The following is a 16017-nucleotide window of genomic DNA, read 5'->3' on the forward strand; positions in this document are numbered from 1 at the left end:
AGGCCCAGGGTTGGTTTCCTAGGATCTTCTCTCCACCTAATTACTATTTTTTAAGGATTTATTTCAATTTTTTATATTTAAATTTTAGTAAAATAACTTTTTTCTTTTTGGAGGCAGAGTTTCTCTGTGTAACAGCCCTGGCTCTCCTGGAACTCACTTTGTAGACCAGATGGCCTTGAACTCACAGAGATCCACCTGCCTCTGCCTCCCCAGTGCTGGGATTAAAGGTGTATGCCACCACTGCCCAGTTTATTATTCAATTTTTATGTGTGCATGTCTGTATTGGTTGGTTCTGTGTCAACTTGACACAAGCTAGAGTTATCAGAGAAGACGGAGCCTCAACTGAGAAAATGTCTCCATGAGATCCGGCTGTAAGGTATTTTCTTAACTAGTGATCAATGTGGGAGGGCCCAGGACATTGTGGGTGGGGCCACCCCTGGGCAGGTGGTCCTGGGTTCTAAAGAAAGCAGGTGAAACAAGGAGGTAAGCAGTACCTCTCCATGGCCTCTGCATCAGCCCCTGCCTTTAGGTTCCTGCCCTGCTTGAGTTCCTGTCCTGACCTCATTTGTTGATGACCGGCAATGTGGAAGTCTAAGTGGAATAAACCCTTTCCTCCCCAAGCTGCTGTTTTGGTCATGGTGTTTCATCACACACAGTAGAAACCCTGACATGACAGTGTCCATGTGTATGGGCACTCACACGTGGATGCCCATGGAGGCTAGGGTTGCCAGATGCAACTTGTTACAGGCTGTTATGAGCCACCTGACATGCATGCTGGGAACTGAACTCAGATCCTCTGGAAGAGCCGTCCATGTTCTTAATAGCTGAATGGCCTCTCAGCCCATTGACTCCCCAGCCCTATTATTATTTTTGAGGCAGGGTCTCTCACTGAACCTGGAGCTCACTGATTTGGCTGGAGTAGCTGGTCAGTTCCAGGGGGATCTTCCTGTCTCAACTTTTCCTGCACTAAGATCACCGGTTTATGTATCCACCATTCCTAACCTTCTACACGGGATTAAGGGAAAGAGAAGAGAAACATACCCAAGTGCAGACATGGACTTCCCAGGGGAGAGTCGTGTCTTGGCTCATCAATCCTTCACTATTGGAAGATTAGGTCAGTCACAGTTCTGTGTAATGATGTTGAAATATTGGGATGTATGGTTTTGCCCTTCTTTCCCTGATACATATTTCTCTAAGAGGAATTCTACGGCCAAAGTATGAAAACAGCTTTAAAAGTAGTCACCGACGCTGCCGAATGACCCACCTGGCTGCATTCTCTGTCGCTGGAGGAGGCCTGCACACCTGATTGGTTTGGGGGTGGGCTTCAGATTGATCCCTTGCGCCTTGCATGAGCCAGGCAATCTCTGCCCCACGGGGCTATGTCGCTAACCCTTCTTCAGACATTTGAGACAGGGTTTTGACTAAGTTTGCTCAGGCTCACCTTGAGCTTGTAATCCTCCTGTCTTAGCCTCTCTAGTATACCACAGCACCCAACTTACTCAGTTTGAAAATTATTAATTGTGGTGATAGTTTTGGAAATTCTTTTTTGGCTTTATTTGGATTTTTTTTTTTTTTACAAAATTGTTTACCGCGTTCCCTTTTCCTTCTTTAAAAAAATTCTTGGTTTGTTCTAACATTTTAGAGTTTAAAACATAACCTATTGGCACATTCTGATTAGAATTTTGTGCTACAGAAAAAAAAATTGATGAGGCGCTGGGCGTTTGGGAGGCAGAGGCAGGTGAATCGCTCCGAGTTCCAGTTCCAGCCTGTTCTACAGAGTGAGGTTTAGGACAGCCAGGGCTGTTACACAGACAGCCCTGTGTCAAAACAAAACCAAAAGAAAGGATGAGGCGATGTCTGTATGTCTATAGTAAACATTTTCATCTAAAAACACAAGCACATTTAAATAAAACCCTTTATCACTTCAGTCAGGTTTGGAGCTGTCTCGTTTTTTGGTTTAAAGATTTTTTTTTTTTTTTTACAAATTTTATGTGTGTGAGTGTTACCTACATGTATGTATGTGCAACACATGCAGGGAGGACAGAAAATGGCCTCGGCCCCTGGAACTGGAGTTACGATGGCCGTGAGCTGCCATGTGGGTCCTGGGAACCAAGCGTGGGTCCCCTGCAAGAGCAGCCGGCGCTCTTAACCGCTGAGCCGTCTCCTCAGCCCCAGTTGGTGCCTTTATACTTTAACTTACTGGGGAGCTATGTGATTAGATTTCCTTGTTCTGAACTGTGGCTCCTCCTTGAGGTCAGGTGACCTTTCCTCTCAAGCTACACTGGGGTTTGGACTCACTGCCTTTTTGTTCTGGTTACACGTCATCTAGGTTAAGTGGCCATCGCCTTCTGATCACATCCTACCTGAAGCTGGAGGATGGTAGCCAGATGCACCAGGATAGACTGGGGGTGGGAGCGGTGGGGATGGGAAGGCATGGGAAACGGGTTGGGATTTGAAATTTGTCATAGCCGACTGCACATGGAACAAGAGCGAACTGGCCACGGAACTCTTGTTTCTCCATCACTTACCCGTTCGGGTTTCTCTCCAGCTCATTTAACAGCGTGTGATCACAGTACTCAAAAACTAAATGCATCTTTCTCTTTCTTCTGAACACCTCGATGAGGTTCACAAGGTTTGGGTGCTTCAACTGCTGCAAAAGAATCGAAGTGCCCGGCTGAGCAATGTGTCTCCACTCATCTCCGCTCCCAGACCTACTGCCACGCTTGAGAACAAGCTCCAATGTACTGTTCTACCTCCTGGGCAGAAGCTTCTTTGTTATTGTGTGTGTTGGTGTGTATGTATATTTGTGGAGGAGAAAACGGGTGTGTGCACTTGTGGAGGCTAGGGGCTGATAGCAGGTGTCCTCTTTGATCCTCTCCCTTTTAACCTTTGTATTACTAATTAATTGATTAATTAATGTCTCTGAGTGCACGGGTGTGTACCACTCGTGGATGTGCAGGTCACACGTGTGGAAGTCAGGTGACAGCTTGTGGGGACTGAATCTCTCTTCCTACCATGTAAGTCTGGGGATTGACCTCAGGTTGTCAGAATTGCTGTGCAAAGGACTATAAAATAATCAGTGCCTATGCAGCTTACACATTATCGTGGGCTAACAAAAGTTTTATTTACTTTTTACGTGTGTGTGTGTGTGTGTGTGTGTGTGTGTGTGTGTGTGAATGTGTACATGTACATGAATCCAGAAGAGGGCACCAGATTCCCTGGAGCCAGAGTTCCTGGCAGGTGTGAGCTGCCTGGTGTGGGTGCTGGGAAGCAAACTTGGGCTGTCTACAAGAGCAGTGTGTATTCTTAGCCGGAGCCCACCTCTCCAGTCCCCTTTTACTATGGATTTAATGCAAATGTTGGCTGGGTTTAAATGCAGCCTGGTTTCTAGTACTGGCTCCCAGCAATACTGGAGCCTTGTTCTTGAGTTTTTGCTACGCTTCTTATCACAGGAGTCCCTCCAAGCTAACGCAGTTAGGTATTCTTTTCATTGCATTCTGCTCTGTGGTTGTGCTGATGTACATACAGATGTTACCTGTGTTGAGTTCTATTGCCACATGGAAATAGTTCAGAAAGGAGTCTTTGATATTTTATTTCTTTTTTGTTTTTCTGTGCAATATAACATCATACACATGATTTTTTAAAAAACTGTTTTAATGTATATGAGCATTTGCCTGTGTGTATGCACATGCCCGACTTGTGTGCCTGGTACCCAAAGAGGCCAGAAAGCATCAGGTCATCGGGAACTAAAGTTACAGATGGCTATGGAACTAAACCCACGTCCTCTGCAAGAGTGGTACGTGCTCTTGGCTTCTGAGCCACCTCTCTAGCCCTTTGTTCAATATTTTAAATCAAAATTAAAATGATAATGAAGTTAGATAATCTATCTCAAGAGTAATATAAAAATCTTAGTATAGAAGTCAATATAAAAGGTAGAAACGAGAACAATTGTAGGCAAACTATTATACGTGGCTACTTGCTGAGGGGGCCCAAATAGTTCACTGTATACACCAGGACACTTCTCAGAGGACTGGACGGTTAGCGTCACAGGAATCTGGGACAAAAACTATAAACCAGGATGTTCCTGGGCAAAACAGGACAGATGACTTCACCTATCTGTAATTGCTTTTCATTGTTGTATATCTAGTAGACAAATCAGTTTTCCAACACACACACATACACACACACACACACACACAAATATTTTGTATATTTGTAGCAATTCATTAAGTATTTTGCAGGCTCAGAGAGTCTTAGGCATACTCAGAACTTTGTCTTGCATATCTGTAGATGACTATCTGCAAGTGTGTCACCATTCAAAAAAAAAAAAAATCTGGGTTGGAGAGATGGCTCAGAGGTTAAGAGTACTTCCTGCTCTCCCAGACAACTTGTGCTTAGTTTCCAGCACCTACATTAGATGGCTCACAACCACCTGTAACTCCAGCTTCAGGGGATCCCAAGGCACCTGCACGCACGCACACACACACACACACACACACACACACACACAAAATGTAAAACAACAACAACAACAACAAAAATCACCCGGAAACTGCTGCTCAGTAGTTGGGAAAACGAGACACAAGAGAATTGTGTCCAGAGCCCCAAATCAATCTTCACTCTGCCTACTCCACTGGCGGAAAGGGCCAAAGGTCAAAGGGTGGCAGGGATGGTTTTTAGGAGTCAGGCTGCTTTGGGCTCCAGGAAAACCACAGTTTGGAAACAGGACAGTTTTCCTGCCAGGCGGACAAGAGATTCAGACACTGCAGCTCCACGCTACCGCCGTGCCCAAGTTTAACCCGGGCGAACTGTCTGTGGGCAGACCTGCGACCCACAGCTACTTGGCTAGTGATGTGGACTTAGCCTGCTCCATGGTTGCCTAAAGGCAAACAGGCAGTGTGAGGAGGATGGAAGGTCAGTAAGAAGAGAGTGAAGAAAATAAAGAGGGCTGTGTTCAGGGCAGGAAAGCAGCTATGAGCCATCACCAGACGCCTCACAGAGGGAATGATGCATGGCTGCTTTGCACGTTAAAGCGCACCCTCAGATTGGGATAGTTTTAATTCCGAAGTTAAATAAATAAGCAAAAACCTAAGCCTTCAGTTTATCGCCAGAACAGATTGGTCCGCTGGCGCCCTCTGCCGGTCAAGTGGTAAGATTGACTCCTATTTTAAATTAAATTCTATTTTAAATGAACCCCTACAATATATGGGAGAAAACTGAACGATATTTGAAAAGAACAAATAATGTTCAAATACTCTTCACTCTTACAAGCTGAAATTCCACTGAAAATAACAGATGGTATTTAGAAAATGACGTTTGGTGTGGGCTCCTCAAATGTGGGGCTTCTCCACCTCCGGGAGCATATTAGAAACCGGGCACTTCAGGAACCAACAACCCCAGACCCCCCACCTCCAGACTCCATATTTTAGTGAAAGCCCCAGGGGTTCCAACCACAGGCGTTCAAGTTGGAGAGACTTATTGAAATGGATTAAATAAAAGATGCTGCAGGATCCTTGGCAGCTGCAGCTGCAGGTCCCAGAGTGGCTTATAGCTTTAAAAACAGAGGGATTTTTAGGCTAGGAAAACATTTCCACTGAGAACATATGAAAGTTCTACATCGAGTTCCGTCAGAGTAAAAGCAATGGCAACAAAGAAAAACAATGTGGCGCACGCCTTTAATCCCAGCACTCGGGAGGCAGAGGCAGGCGGATCTCTGTGAGTTCGAGGCCAGCCTGGTCTACAAGAGCTAGTGCCAGGACAGGAACCAAAAAGCTACGGAGAAACCCTGTCTCGGAAAACCCCCCCCCCCAAAAAAAAAAAACAATGTAAGAAACTCATTACACGTTCATGTCTGGGTGATACTGAGCAGAGGCAGACCCATGCTAACATCTCCAGGGCCCCTGGGGGCCCCTCTGTGCTGGGAAGTGCTCATGCAGTTTTGCCGGTTGGTTGGGAAAGTGTGTGGGGGCAATGTCCAGAAGACGGCCAGGTGGAGGGCAGTGGGTAAACAGTAGGGTCAGGACACTTAGGACAGCGTGGATGTTTCCCAGCCCGGATGTGCAGCACAGAACGCCAGGTACTTCCATGTTTTACTGCTATGCACACACATCAGATCAGATCAGAGAGGCCAGAGTCCAACCCTACTTCCCAAAGTTGCTGATCCCTAGGAATTTAAGTCCAATGGAAAGAAACCCGACTTTAAAATTCTCGGTCGCTTAGAGCGCCCGTCTCAACCAATGACTTGGGGTGCAGATGTCGGCCTGTGGGGCGCGTGACCTACCTTCAGCATGCGTATTTCTCTCAGGGCTATTTTCTTAACAACCGGATCCTCTTCGGACTCCACAAACTTTTTGATAGCCACCACTTGTCCAGAAGACTTGTTTCTGCACTTGAATACAACCCCATAAGACCCTTCTCCGATTTTCGCCAGTTTCTCATACTTTTCCATTTCGGTTAAAGTGACTTAAGTTAGCGAACCGATTGACTGAGGCACAGCGTTGCGCCTGGAAAACAAGAACGACTCTTATGAACCAAGCTACATGGAACACGGCGCTCTCCCAGTTGATGTATGCCCACCCTTTAAGCCTTGCGTTCTGTGCGCAGGAGAAGTGAGCACTTGGATGACATTTTGTTAGCATGGCTCTATTCTTCCAGCTGTTACAAGGTCTGCAGGGGTCGTTTCTGTTGACCTGTGCTCTGTGCGACCCTGACTCTGTGTGACCATGGCTCCATGTGACCACAGTTCAACGAAAACGACCTGGGGGATGGGCCTTCACCCAATCTATTGTTTTTATTATCCTGGGGGAAATGGTTAAAACACAAGGCTGTGAAGTGCAGTGAATGGGAAGGGGTTTCACACTCTTGAACGTGGTGTTTGTCTTCCTAACTCCCCGGAATTTTGCTGTAAGACAGAGTACAAGCCTCTATACCTCCACCTGGTGGACAGAGAAAGGAAACTGTGGTCCCTGAACAATGCAGCTTTTATCAGACCTCCATTTCCTTAAAATGTTTGGGTTACACCTTATTATTATTATCAATTATTATTATGTGGATGTGATGATGATGATGATGTGTGTGTGTGTGTGTGTGTGTGTGTGTGTGTGTGTGTGACAGCAGGAGCATGGGGGTCAGAGAACAACTGTGGGAGTCAGTCTGCTCCTACCGTGTAGTCCTGAGGTTGTAACTCTGGTACATGTCTCCTAAATCCCAGCAGAGTCAGGCAGAGCTCTGTGAGTTCGAGGCCAGCCTGGTCTACAAAGCGAGTTCCAGGACAGCCAGAGCTACACAGTGAAACCCTGTCTCCAAAAGGCAAAAAACAAACAATGACAACAACAACAACAAAATCAAACAAAGCTTGCCTGGCAAACGCCTTCTAAACCTGATCCATCTGGCTGGCCAAGGAACCATTTCTTGTTCTTAGCTTTTATTTGCATTGGGGTGACTGGCCAATTTTTAAATCCCCCCCCCAAAGAAAATAATAATAAGATATATCAAAAAGGAGGTAAATTTTCCTAATTCTTCCCCAATACTTCCATATCCAGTGACTTCTAGGAAAATACTGGCTCTCATTTTTATTATCTTTTACATTGCTTATGCCTGTGACTAGATTAAATACTCAATGACAAACAAGGCCAAAATGATTAAATAAATCAGGTAGAAATTAATGCTATAAAATTTGAAATTAGCCTTAAAATCCTACCCTTTTATCCAGCAATCTTGTGTGTATAATCTAATATAATTGTGAGAGCGCACACTGAGATAACATCTCTTATTGACATACACTCGGCATAAACACTCTGTTTTATCCAGTTGTAGTGATGAGAAATCTGAAGCACGGTGAACCCGACAGTGGAGTTAGAAACAGGCTTTCGGGTTCCGCAAGGCACAGTTGAAATCACACTACCCCGCCTCTAGGCTAATTCAAAATAAATGCATAATTTGAAGAGCTCTTCTATTTAGGTCTTAGTAGTAAAAACAGTATTAGCTGGAGGAGTTAACCGCTTATAAAATTTCTCATGTTTCAAATAAATCTACAACAGTGATTAATATTCAATCTTTTCCATCCATAGGTTATCTCAATGGAGAGAGACGTAATCTTCCTTTACTTGCTACAATAAAAAGAGACACTAAGGTGTGTGTGTGTGTGTGTGTGTGTGTGTGTGTTTCAATTGGCAGAATGCTTGCTGAGCATGGTTGAAGCTCTGGGTTTGATTGTGTGCTAGGTACATACTTGTAATCCTAGCACTGGGGAGAGGCAGGATGATCAGAAAGCTCACGGTTGTCCTTAGCTACACAGTGAGCTCCAGACAAGTCTGGGACCCACGAGACCTTCTCTCGGGAAACACACACTCTGGGATGCGGAAGTGGGAAGATTACACACACACACACATACACACACACACACACACACACACTTTGGGATGCGGAAGTGGGAAGATTATAAATCAAAGGCCGGTATAGGTTTACAGAACAAAATTATATTATGGGAAATAGTATTTAGCTGGGTAAATGATTATTCATATAGAGTTTTAAAAATTGTGTGGTTTTTTTTTTTAAGATAGTGGATTCAAATCCTCATTAAAGGGGGAAAATATCAACCCCCACAAGAAACATCAGGGAAAATCCATGACAGATTAAGTCCTGGAAATTATGTTGATGGTACTATATTGTTTTACAGAGGTATCTTTAACTTAAAGGTAGCATGCATATATTCGCCGGCAAAGAAGAAGAGAGAATACAAACACTTTAGAAGGTTACTGGAATAGAACTTTACACCACAGCTACCGGGGACCCTGTGAACGTGACACAGCTTAACAACGGAGCTGATGTTGGGTTGTTGTTTGGTTTTAGGGAGCCTCGAACGTTGAGTATCTTAGGCTGGCCTCCAACACCATGTAGCCGAGGTTGATGCTGAAGTTCTAATTCTGTTTTTCTCTCTTGAACGCCGGGATTATTGGTGTGCACCATGGCATCTGTCCTTTTAATTATGTGGCTTTCCTTTATGCATTATCTTTCCATTTTCTTCCAGGTAAGTAATTATTTACATTTCCTACTTTTGTCCAGCAAGTTTGGGACTTGTTCCTCCCACTGATCAGAGTGTAACAAAATGAAGTTGAGCGGGAGGGGTGCGCAGTGGGGGTGTGCGGTGGGGGTGCACAGTGGGGGTGCGCGGTGGGGGCCTGCACAGCTTTAATCCCAGCACTTGGGAGGCAGAGGCAGGCAGATCTCTGAGTTTGAGGTCAGCCTGGTCTACAGAGCAAGTCCAGGCCAGTCAGGGCTACAAAGTGAGATCTGTCTCAAAAAAAAAAAAAAAAAAAAAGTTCTGAAATAATTTCTCAATATAACTCAGTATAATCTTTCCTTATACAAAGAATCTGAAATGTATTTCAGCAGGAAGTAGAGGAGACAGGAATTGCACAAAGGACCTAATTCCTGCTGACTTAAGTCAATTTCTGGAAGTATTAAAGATGGATCTCTTACCCAGGGTCAGCCAACTCTCCAAAGCACCATGAGCACCTCTACATGATAGTATCAACCCGACACGGGGTGATGTGAAGTGATGCCTGCTCTCTGGTCCCCTGCTCCTATCCAAGGCTCACGAGCATATTCCACATTACGCCAAGACGACTTTCCAAGACAAACGTGGAGAAAAGCTCAGAGGCAACCAGGGGTAATGACACTGTATAAAGTGATCCTGTGATCTCTGTGCAAATAATGCACAAAGCCATGTGAATCAACCAGAACACACAAACCACATGCATCCAATGCCTTCAACAACAGGCATGCACTCTACAAACAAGTCATAAAGCAAAGCTCTGGGAGAATCATCTCTTAAAGAGCTCCTTCTTCCTTCTTCTTCCCCTTCTTCTTCTTCTTTTCTTCTTCCTCCTCCTCCTCTTCCTCCCCATCCCCCTCCTCCTCCTCCTCCTCTCCTTCTTCGAGACAGGGTTTCTCTGTAGCTTTGAAGCCTGTCATGAAACTCACTCTTTAGACCAGGCTGGCCTTGAACTCACAGAGATCTGCCTACCTCTGCCCCCCCCCCCCCCACCCCCCGAGTGCTGGGATTAAAGGCATGCGCCACCACTGCCGGCTTGAAGCCCCTTCCTAAGAATTTCCACGGAGCAAGGGAGAGAGTAGGGTGAGGTCTATGAGGAAGGTGAAGAGGACAAAAGGCTGAAGGTAGACTCAAAATCAAGTACGTGCACTTTGATACCAGTCGGTGCAGACATCACTCTTTGGGGCTGTTGTCTGGGACGGTGATCTGTAAGTTTTTTCCCCTTTAAATAGATAACCATTCTATTAATCATAATTCTAAACTGGTGTGGGATTGTTTTTGACTTACGCCTTCGCCTTCAGGAAGGAACTTCCAGGGTTTGTACATCAAACCTAAAGTCAGTGCCATGCCTAGTGATGAGACACTGACGCTTACTCCCAGGACTCAAGAGTAGACTCTCTCTTTCTCTCTCTCTCTCTCCTTTTCTTTCTTTTTTCCTTTCTTCCTTCTTCCCTCCTTCCCACCCCCTCTCCCTTTTTCAGTCAAAGTCTTATTATGTATCCCTGGAACTCACAGAAATCCATCTGCCTCGACCACCACTCTAGTGCTGGGATTAAAGGTGTGTGCGTGTGTGTGTGTGTGTGCGTGTTTCTGTGTGCGTGTGTTTCTGTGTGCATGTGTGTCCCCGACCAGCTTTATAATTTCTTTTAAATGATTTATTGGAAGTTCTTATCACTACAATGACACAACTAAAGAAATTAAAGATGTCTAAATTGGAAATAAAAAGCAAAATTGCCATTATTGTATGTAGAAAATGCTAACAAATGGACAAAAAATTATTATAGAACTAATGATCACGTTGGCAATGGACGCAAGATCAGCACTCAATATTGCCAACAACTTGAAAATATGATGAAGAAAAAAATTTACTCCCAACGAAGTAAAAAATACTTCAAAATAAATGTAGCAAGCCATGTTGAAGACTGTTCAAGACTTATACACTAAAAATTATGAAACATTACAGAAGAAATTAAAGACAGTCCAAATTAAATGGAAAAAAATGTTAAGTTCATAGATAGAAACTCAACAGAATGTCAACTCCTATGAAAGACTTTTTTGTTTTGTTTTTGGTTTGTGAGACAAAATTTTATTCTGTAGCCCAGTGTGGCCTCAAAGTGTGGCAATCCTCCTGCCTCAGCTGCCCAACTGACGGTTACAAGCATGTGTGAGCTACCATTCCTGGCTGTCAATAGACTTTTTTTTTTTTAACGTAGAAGCTAATCAGGCGAATTTTAAATTTATATGACAATGCTCAGGACCCTAAATAGCTAAAATAAACACAAACTTGAAAAATTGCTATCACCTGGACTCAAAGTTTATTAACGCTATGGTTTATTTTAATAAACTATAACAAATCAAGGGGGTGAGATGATGGCATGAAGACATATATTACCAGCGGGGAGGTGGTGGCGCACACCTTCAATCCCAGCACTCGGGAGGCAGAGTCAGGTGGATCTCTGTGAGTTCGAGGCCAGCCTGGTCTACAGAGTGAGTTCCAGGACAGGCTCCAAAGCTACAGAGAAACCCTGTCTGAAAAAAAACAAAACGAAATGAAGTATCTACCAATGGAACATAGCAGTGAGCCAAGAAGTGGCCTTTTAAGTTATGTCTGGTTCAGTCTCTCTTGTGATGCTCTAACACCGCGCCCAAGACCAGATAATTTATACCAACAGACATGTACTGACTTAAAGTTCTGAGTCTCCAAGACCAATACGAAGACACTGGCATTTTCTTCATCTGTCAAATGATGGGAGGTGGGAACTAAGGGCAAAGGAGGGCTGAACTCCTGCATTGATTAATAACCGCACACATCCCACCATGAAGCCTCAGGGCCTAATTACCTCCTGAAGGTTCCATCTCCCAACATGGCCAATGGTAATTACATTTCAACATAAAATTTGGAAGCGTCGTGGAAATTTCAAGTCACAGAACTTACTAATTGTCTTTTCATAATGGTGCCAAAGTGCTTTGGCAGGGACAAAAGACTCTTCAACAGATGACGTCAGGACAGCTGAATAGCGACATGAAAGGAATACTAAATGGGCCTCACGAGACAGTGACCTCACAGGGCACAGCCAGGTTCAACTTGGGAAGCAGGAGGAGGAGGAGGACTGGGTATCGGAGGCTAGCCTGGGTTACATTTCAAAACACTGACCCCCCCCCCCCCGAATACAACAAACAAAAAACACACAAAAATAGGAGAAACAAGATAAAACTAACAAAACCCCAAATCTAAGAATGGAAAGCTAGGTTAAAGTAGTCAGATACACACCCACCCACCCATACTGTGTAATTCTATACACATAAAAGTTCTAGAAAATACAAAGTATCGAGGAGGCGGACACAGCGTCTCCTTTGTGTTCTCGCTTAGCAGGCGTGGTCCTAAGGGACTGGCTCCGAGGCGTGACTGAGTACACCAAGGTCAGGAAAGACCAAGGTCAAGGTCGAGACACCGCTCGGGAGTCACAGAGACTAAAAAGGGTGTGCAGTGTGAGATCCTGAATTCCCTGTGCAGTGGGGAGAAGATCTGCAAAGAGCAATACCGGGGCAACCGAGAATCTAAATACCATATGTGCGCTTGATTGTAAATTTCTTGATTTTGGTCATCGGTACTGTGGTTATGTTACAATAGAAAGAGGAGGAGGAGGAAAAGGAAGATAGCTCAACAGCTTGGTACAGTACTTTGCAAGCCTTGTGACCTGAGTCCAATCCCTGGAGTCTTTATAAAGGTGGAAGAATTAACTCCACGAAGAGTTAACTCTTCTGCACACACGCTGTGGCATGCTCACGCATTCATAATAAAGTTTTAAAGATTCATTTTTATTTGTGTGTGTGTGCATGTGCTGTGTGTTTGTAATTTGTGTATTTGTGCCTATGCCTGTGTCATGTGTGTGGGTGTCCACAGAGGCCAGAGTAGGTTATACCCTAGAACAGTGGTTTTCAACCTATGTGTCACGATCCATCTGGGGCAGGGGCCATTGGGTCAAGTGACTTTTCACAGGGGTCTCTTAAGACCACTGGCAAATACAGATATTTACATTACTATTCATAAGAATAGCAAAATTACAGTTATGAAGTAGCAACAAAAATAATTTTACGGTTGGGGGTCAGCACAACATGAGGAACTGTATTAAAGGGTTGAAGCATTAGGAAGGCTGAGAACCACTTCCCTGGAGCATAGCTAAGGTGGTGTGAGTTGCTAGCATGGGTGCTGGGAGCCAAACTCGGGTGCCTCTGGAGGGACAGCGAGCACTCCTAAACACTGAGTCATCTCAATCCCCAGAACATTTCTTTTTATTGAAAGTACATCATGGCCTCTGACGGCCACAGAATAGACTTCACACTGTGGCAGGATGCTTGTCCTTTCTACCCCGCCCTGATTTTCCTTTCCTGTTTTGTCTCTCAGATTTTTCTCCAACGCCTTCAGCTGTGTCTGCTTATTTCTCAGCGTGCACTGTCTCAATCCTCTTCCTTTTTCACACTTCAACTCAAGTGTCCCAGCCCCCAAAGGCAGGATGATGCCCACCCTGCCCTGCCCCTTCCTTATCTCACTGGACTTGCATCCATACCCATTCCCTGGCATATGGTAGGTTTTTAAATCTTATTATAGTTTCATTTTCTAATCTTCTTTTTTCCCTTTGTAAAAGCAGAAGCCACGGTACCTGTTGATTATTAGCACACTGTCTGGGCAAGGTTAAATGGGCATAGCTGTTGGATGAAAACGTTTCCATAGTTACCAGGCACCTTCTGCTCCAAGTGGGATACCTTCCATGCTAACTTCCCAACTTGCCTCTTGAGTTAATGGAGTTTGCCTACAAAGGCAGGAGAAGGCTGGGGGCCACCAGTGATGGCAAAAAAGACTCACATAGGTGGAGGGGTGAGTGAGCTTTCACTGGATTTTTCAATTCCTTAGAAAGTTTCTATGGCATTTCCTTACTGTGAAGGATTTACAGAATAATGTACCTGGAGAAAAAAAAAACACTTGATGGTTTGTTTTCCCAACTGTTTCACAAACTAAGTGCCGAAGGGATTGAGGAAGCACAAGGAATACACAGGTAAACAAAATTAAGATGGGAGAGGAAGCGGTGAGTAGGGAAAAAAGGTGAAAAAATGACTTTCCTAATCTAAGATGTTAACAGGAAAGAAACTGTTAAAAACAAACTGGTAAATGCCTGGCTTTAGGAATGTTCAGGGGGAAGGACAGGTTTGAGGCCAGGAAAGATCACTCGGGGATGCCGTCCACCGCTTATTGTCTCCTGTTTCCAGTGAAACCAAATATGCTTTCATGTTTAATTAACTAGATGGGGAAAATGGACTACCGACCGAGCATTCTGCCTTACTGAGTTACTACAATTTAAACGCACACATCTGCGTATAAAGGTGTTCGTGTCAACACAGTCGGAAACTAGCTCACACGTCATTTACACAATCTGCACAACACATTTGTTTATGTTCCACACTTCAGGTGTGCACACAAAAGACCTGGACGTTTGGCGAAAACTTGGTTCATTTCCAAGCCTCTGAGCTTACCGACTTTTCCCTGCGTCCAGGCCACACGCGGTCCCTAGATGCACAGGTGAGTCTGTGTCCCTCCCTGACACTCCCACGGCCTACGAGTGGCTGACCTCCGGAGCCCCGCAGACCCCCACTTCTCTCGGCCATCCCCGGCCTGGGAACCCGCACTTACACGGCACTGACTCGGGCGAGGCAGGCAGGGTGATGAGGGTGACGACGCAGTGGACGGCCGCGGGGCGCCCCAGCCTGAGTCGTCCGCTGAAGCGGCGCGGGAACTCCCGAGAGAACAAGCCACAGTGGCGTTGCCAGGGCAACGGGGACGCGCAGGCTGTGCAGCTTCCGGACAAAGGTTTCCTCCCAGAACTCGCTGGGTTCGTTCCCTGCCAGGGCAGCCTTGAGTTAGTTATCCATCATTCTTAGCTCTATTATCTTGTACTGTTTGGAGTCAGGTTCTGAGTCATCCGCCGTGGCTCACTGACATCTTTTTCGTTAACTCAGCAATGATGCTCCAGAGTGCCTGGCGGATTCAGAGTAAGGGACAAGGTTGGTCACCCAAGTGGAGAAGAAAGTAAGGTAAACATCATTGAATGTGACATAGAGACAAACGTGCTAAACCTCAGGAAAGAGAAATCGAGTCGTTATCGGCAAATAAACAGCAGGTCAAGGCACACACATAACACCTACCATGTTTCTCTTTTCTTTGTCCCTATATACGTTGCCCAAACTTCCCTTATTCCATACAGGTGTCTTCCCTACCTCATCCCCCATTCCTCACGAATATGCTCAAGTATGACATTTTAAACGAAATTAAACTAGTGACCACATGCATCTTGCTCCTCTTTCAGGACCAGAACCATGAATCCACTAAATTCACCTAAAAACACCTACACATTTTTGTATGGTTTCTGACCTTACGCCAGAAGACATTTCTTATCAGGTGTATCAAGTCACTTTATGTATAAATCTGTGGGGCTTTTTTCATTTTTACTGGACTGTGTGTGTGGCCTTTGGTGTCTTGTTTTTCACCTTGAAACAGGGTCTTTGTTTGCTTTTGTGTATGAGAGTGACCTGTGAACTTAGGGAGTTTGTCCTGTCTCTCCAGCTCTTGCCCCAAGAGCATTAGGACTGCAAAGGGCTGCTACTGAGCACAGCTTTACTTGATGAGTTCTAGGCGTTCAGACCCGGGTCTTTACACTCGCTTGGAAAATGCTTTATCCACCGACTCACATCTCCAGCCTGCCACCTGACTTTTTTTTTTTCTACTTCTTCAGAGACAGGGTCTCTCTATTAAGTCCTGGCTGTCCTCAAACTTGGAATGTACAAAAGGCTGGCCTCAAACTCAGGGATTTGCCTGCCTTAGGCACCACGACTGGGCTCCTCTCCACTCTTTTGAGATAGGATCTCATGTTTCCCAGGCTGGTCAGAACACTTGATAAGTAGCCAAGGAA

General features: G+C 45.0%; 1 protein-coding gene across 1 annotated transcript in view; it reads right to left on the reverse strand.

Moving 5' to 3' along the window:
- Cdkl4 (cyclin dependent kinase like 4) overlaps positions 1-14842 on the reverse strand; it is a 43627-nt gene extending 28785 nt beyond the window's left edge. Inside the window, exons 1-3 of the mRNA XM_041631207.1 lie at positions 14742-14842; positions 6281-6503; positions 2529-2650 (exon numbers count right to left, since the gene is read on the reverse strand). Of these exons, the coding sequence (XP_041487141.1) occupies positions 2529-2650; positions 6281-6448 (290 nt within the window). The 5' untranslated portion in view covers positions 6449-6503; positions 14742-14842. The remainder of the gene's footprint in view (positions 1-2528; positions 2651-6280; positions 6504-14741) is intronic.
- Positions 14843-16017: the final 1175 nt, after the last annotated feature.

The sequence above is a fragment of the Microtus oregoni genome, unplaced genomic scaffold, assembly GCF_018167655.1.
Source record: "Microtus oregoni isolate MIOR12 unplaced genomic scaffold, Mior012 000036F_ref0000092, whole genome shotgun sequence".
Lineage (NCBI taxonomy): Eukaryota > Metazoa > Chordata > Mammalia > Rodentia > Cricetidae > Microtus > Microtus oregoni.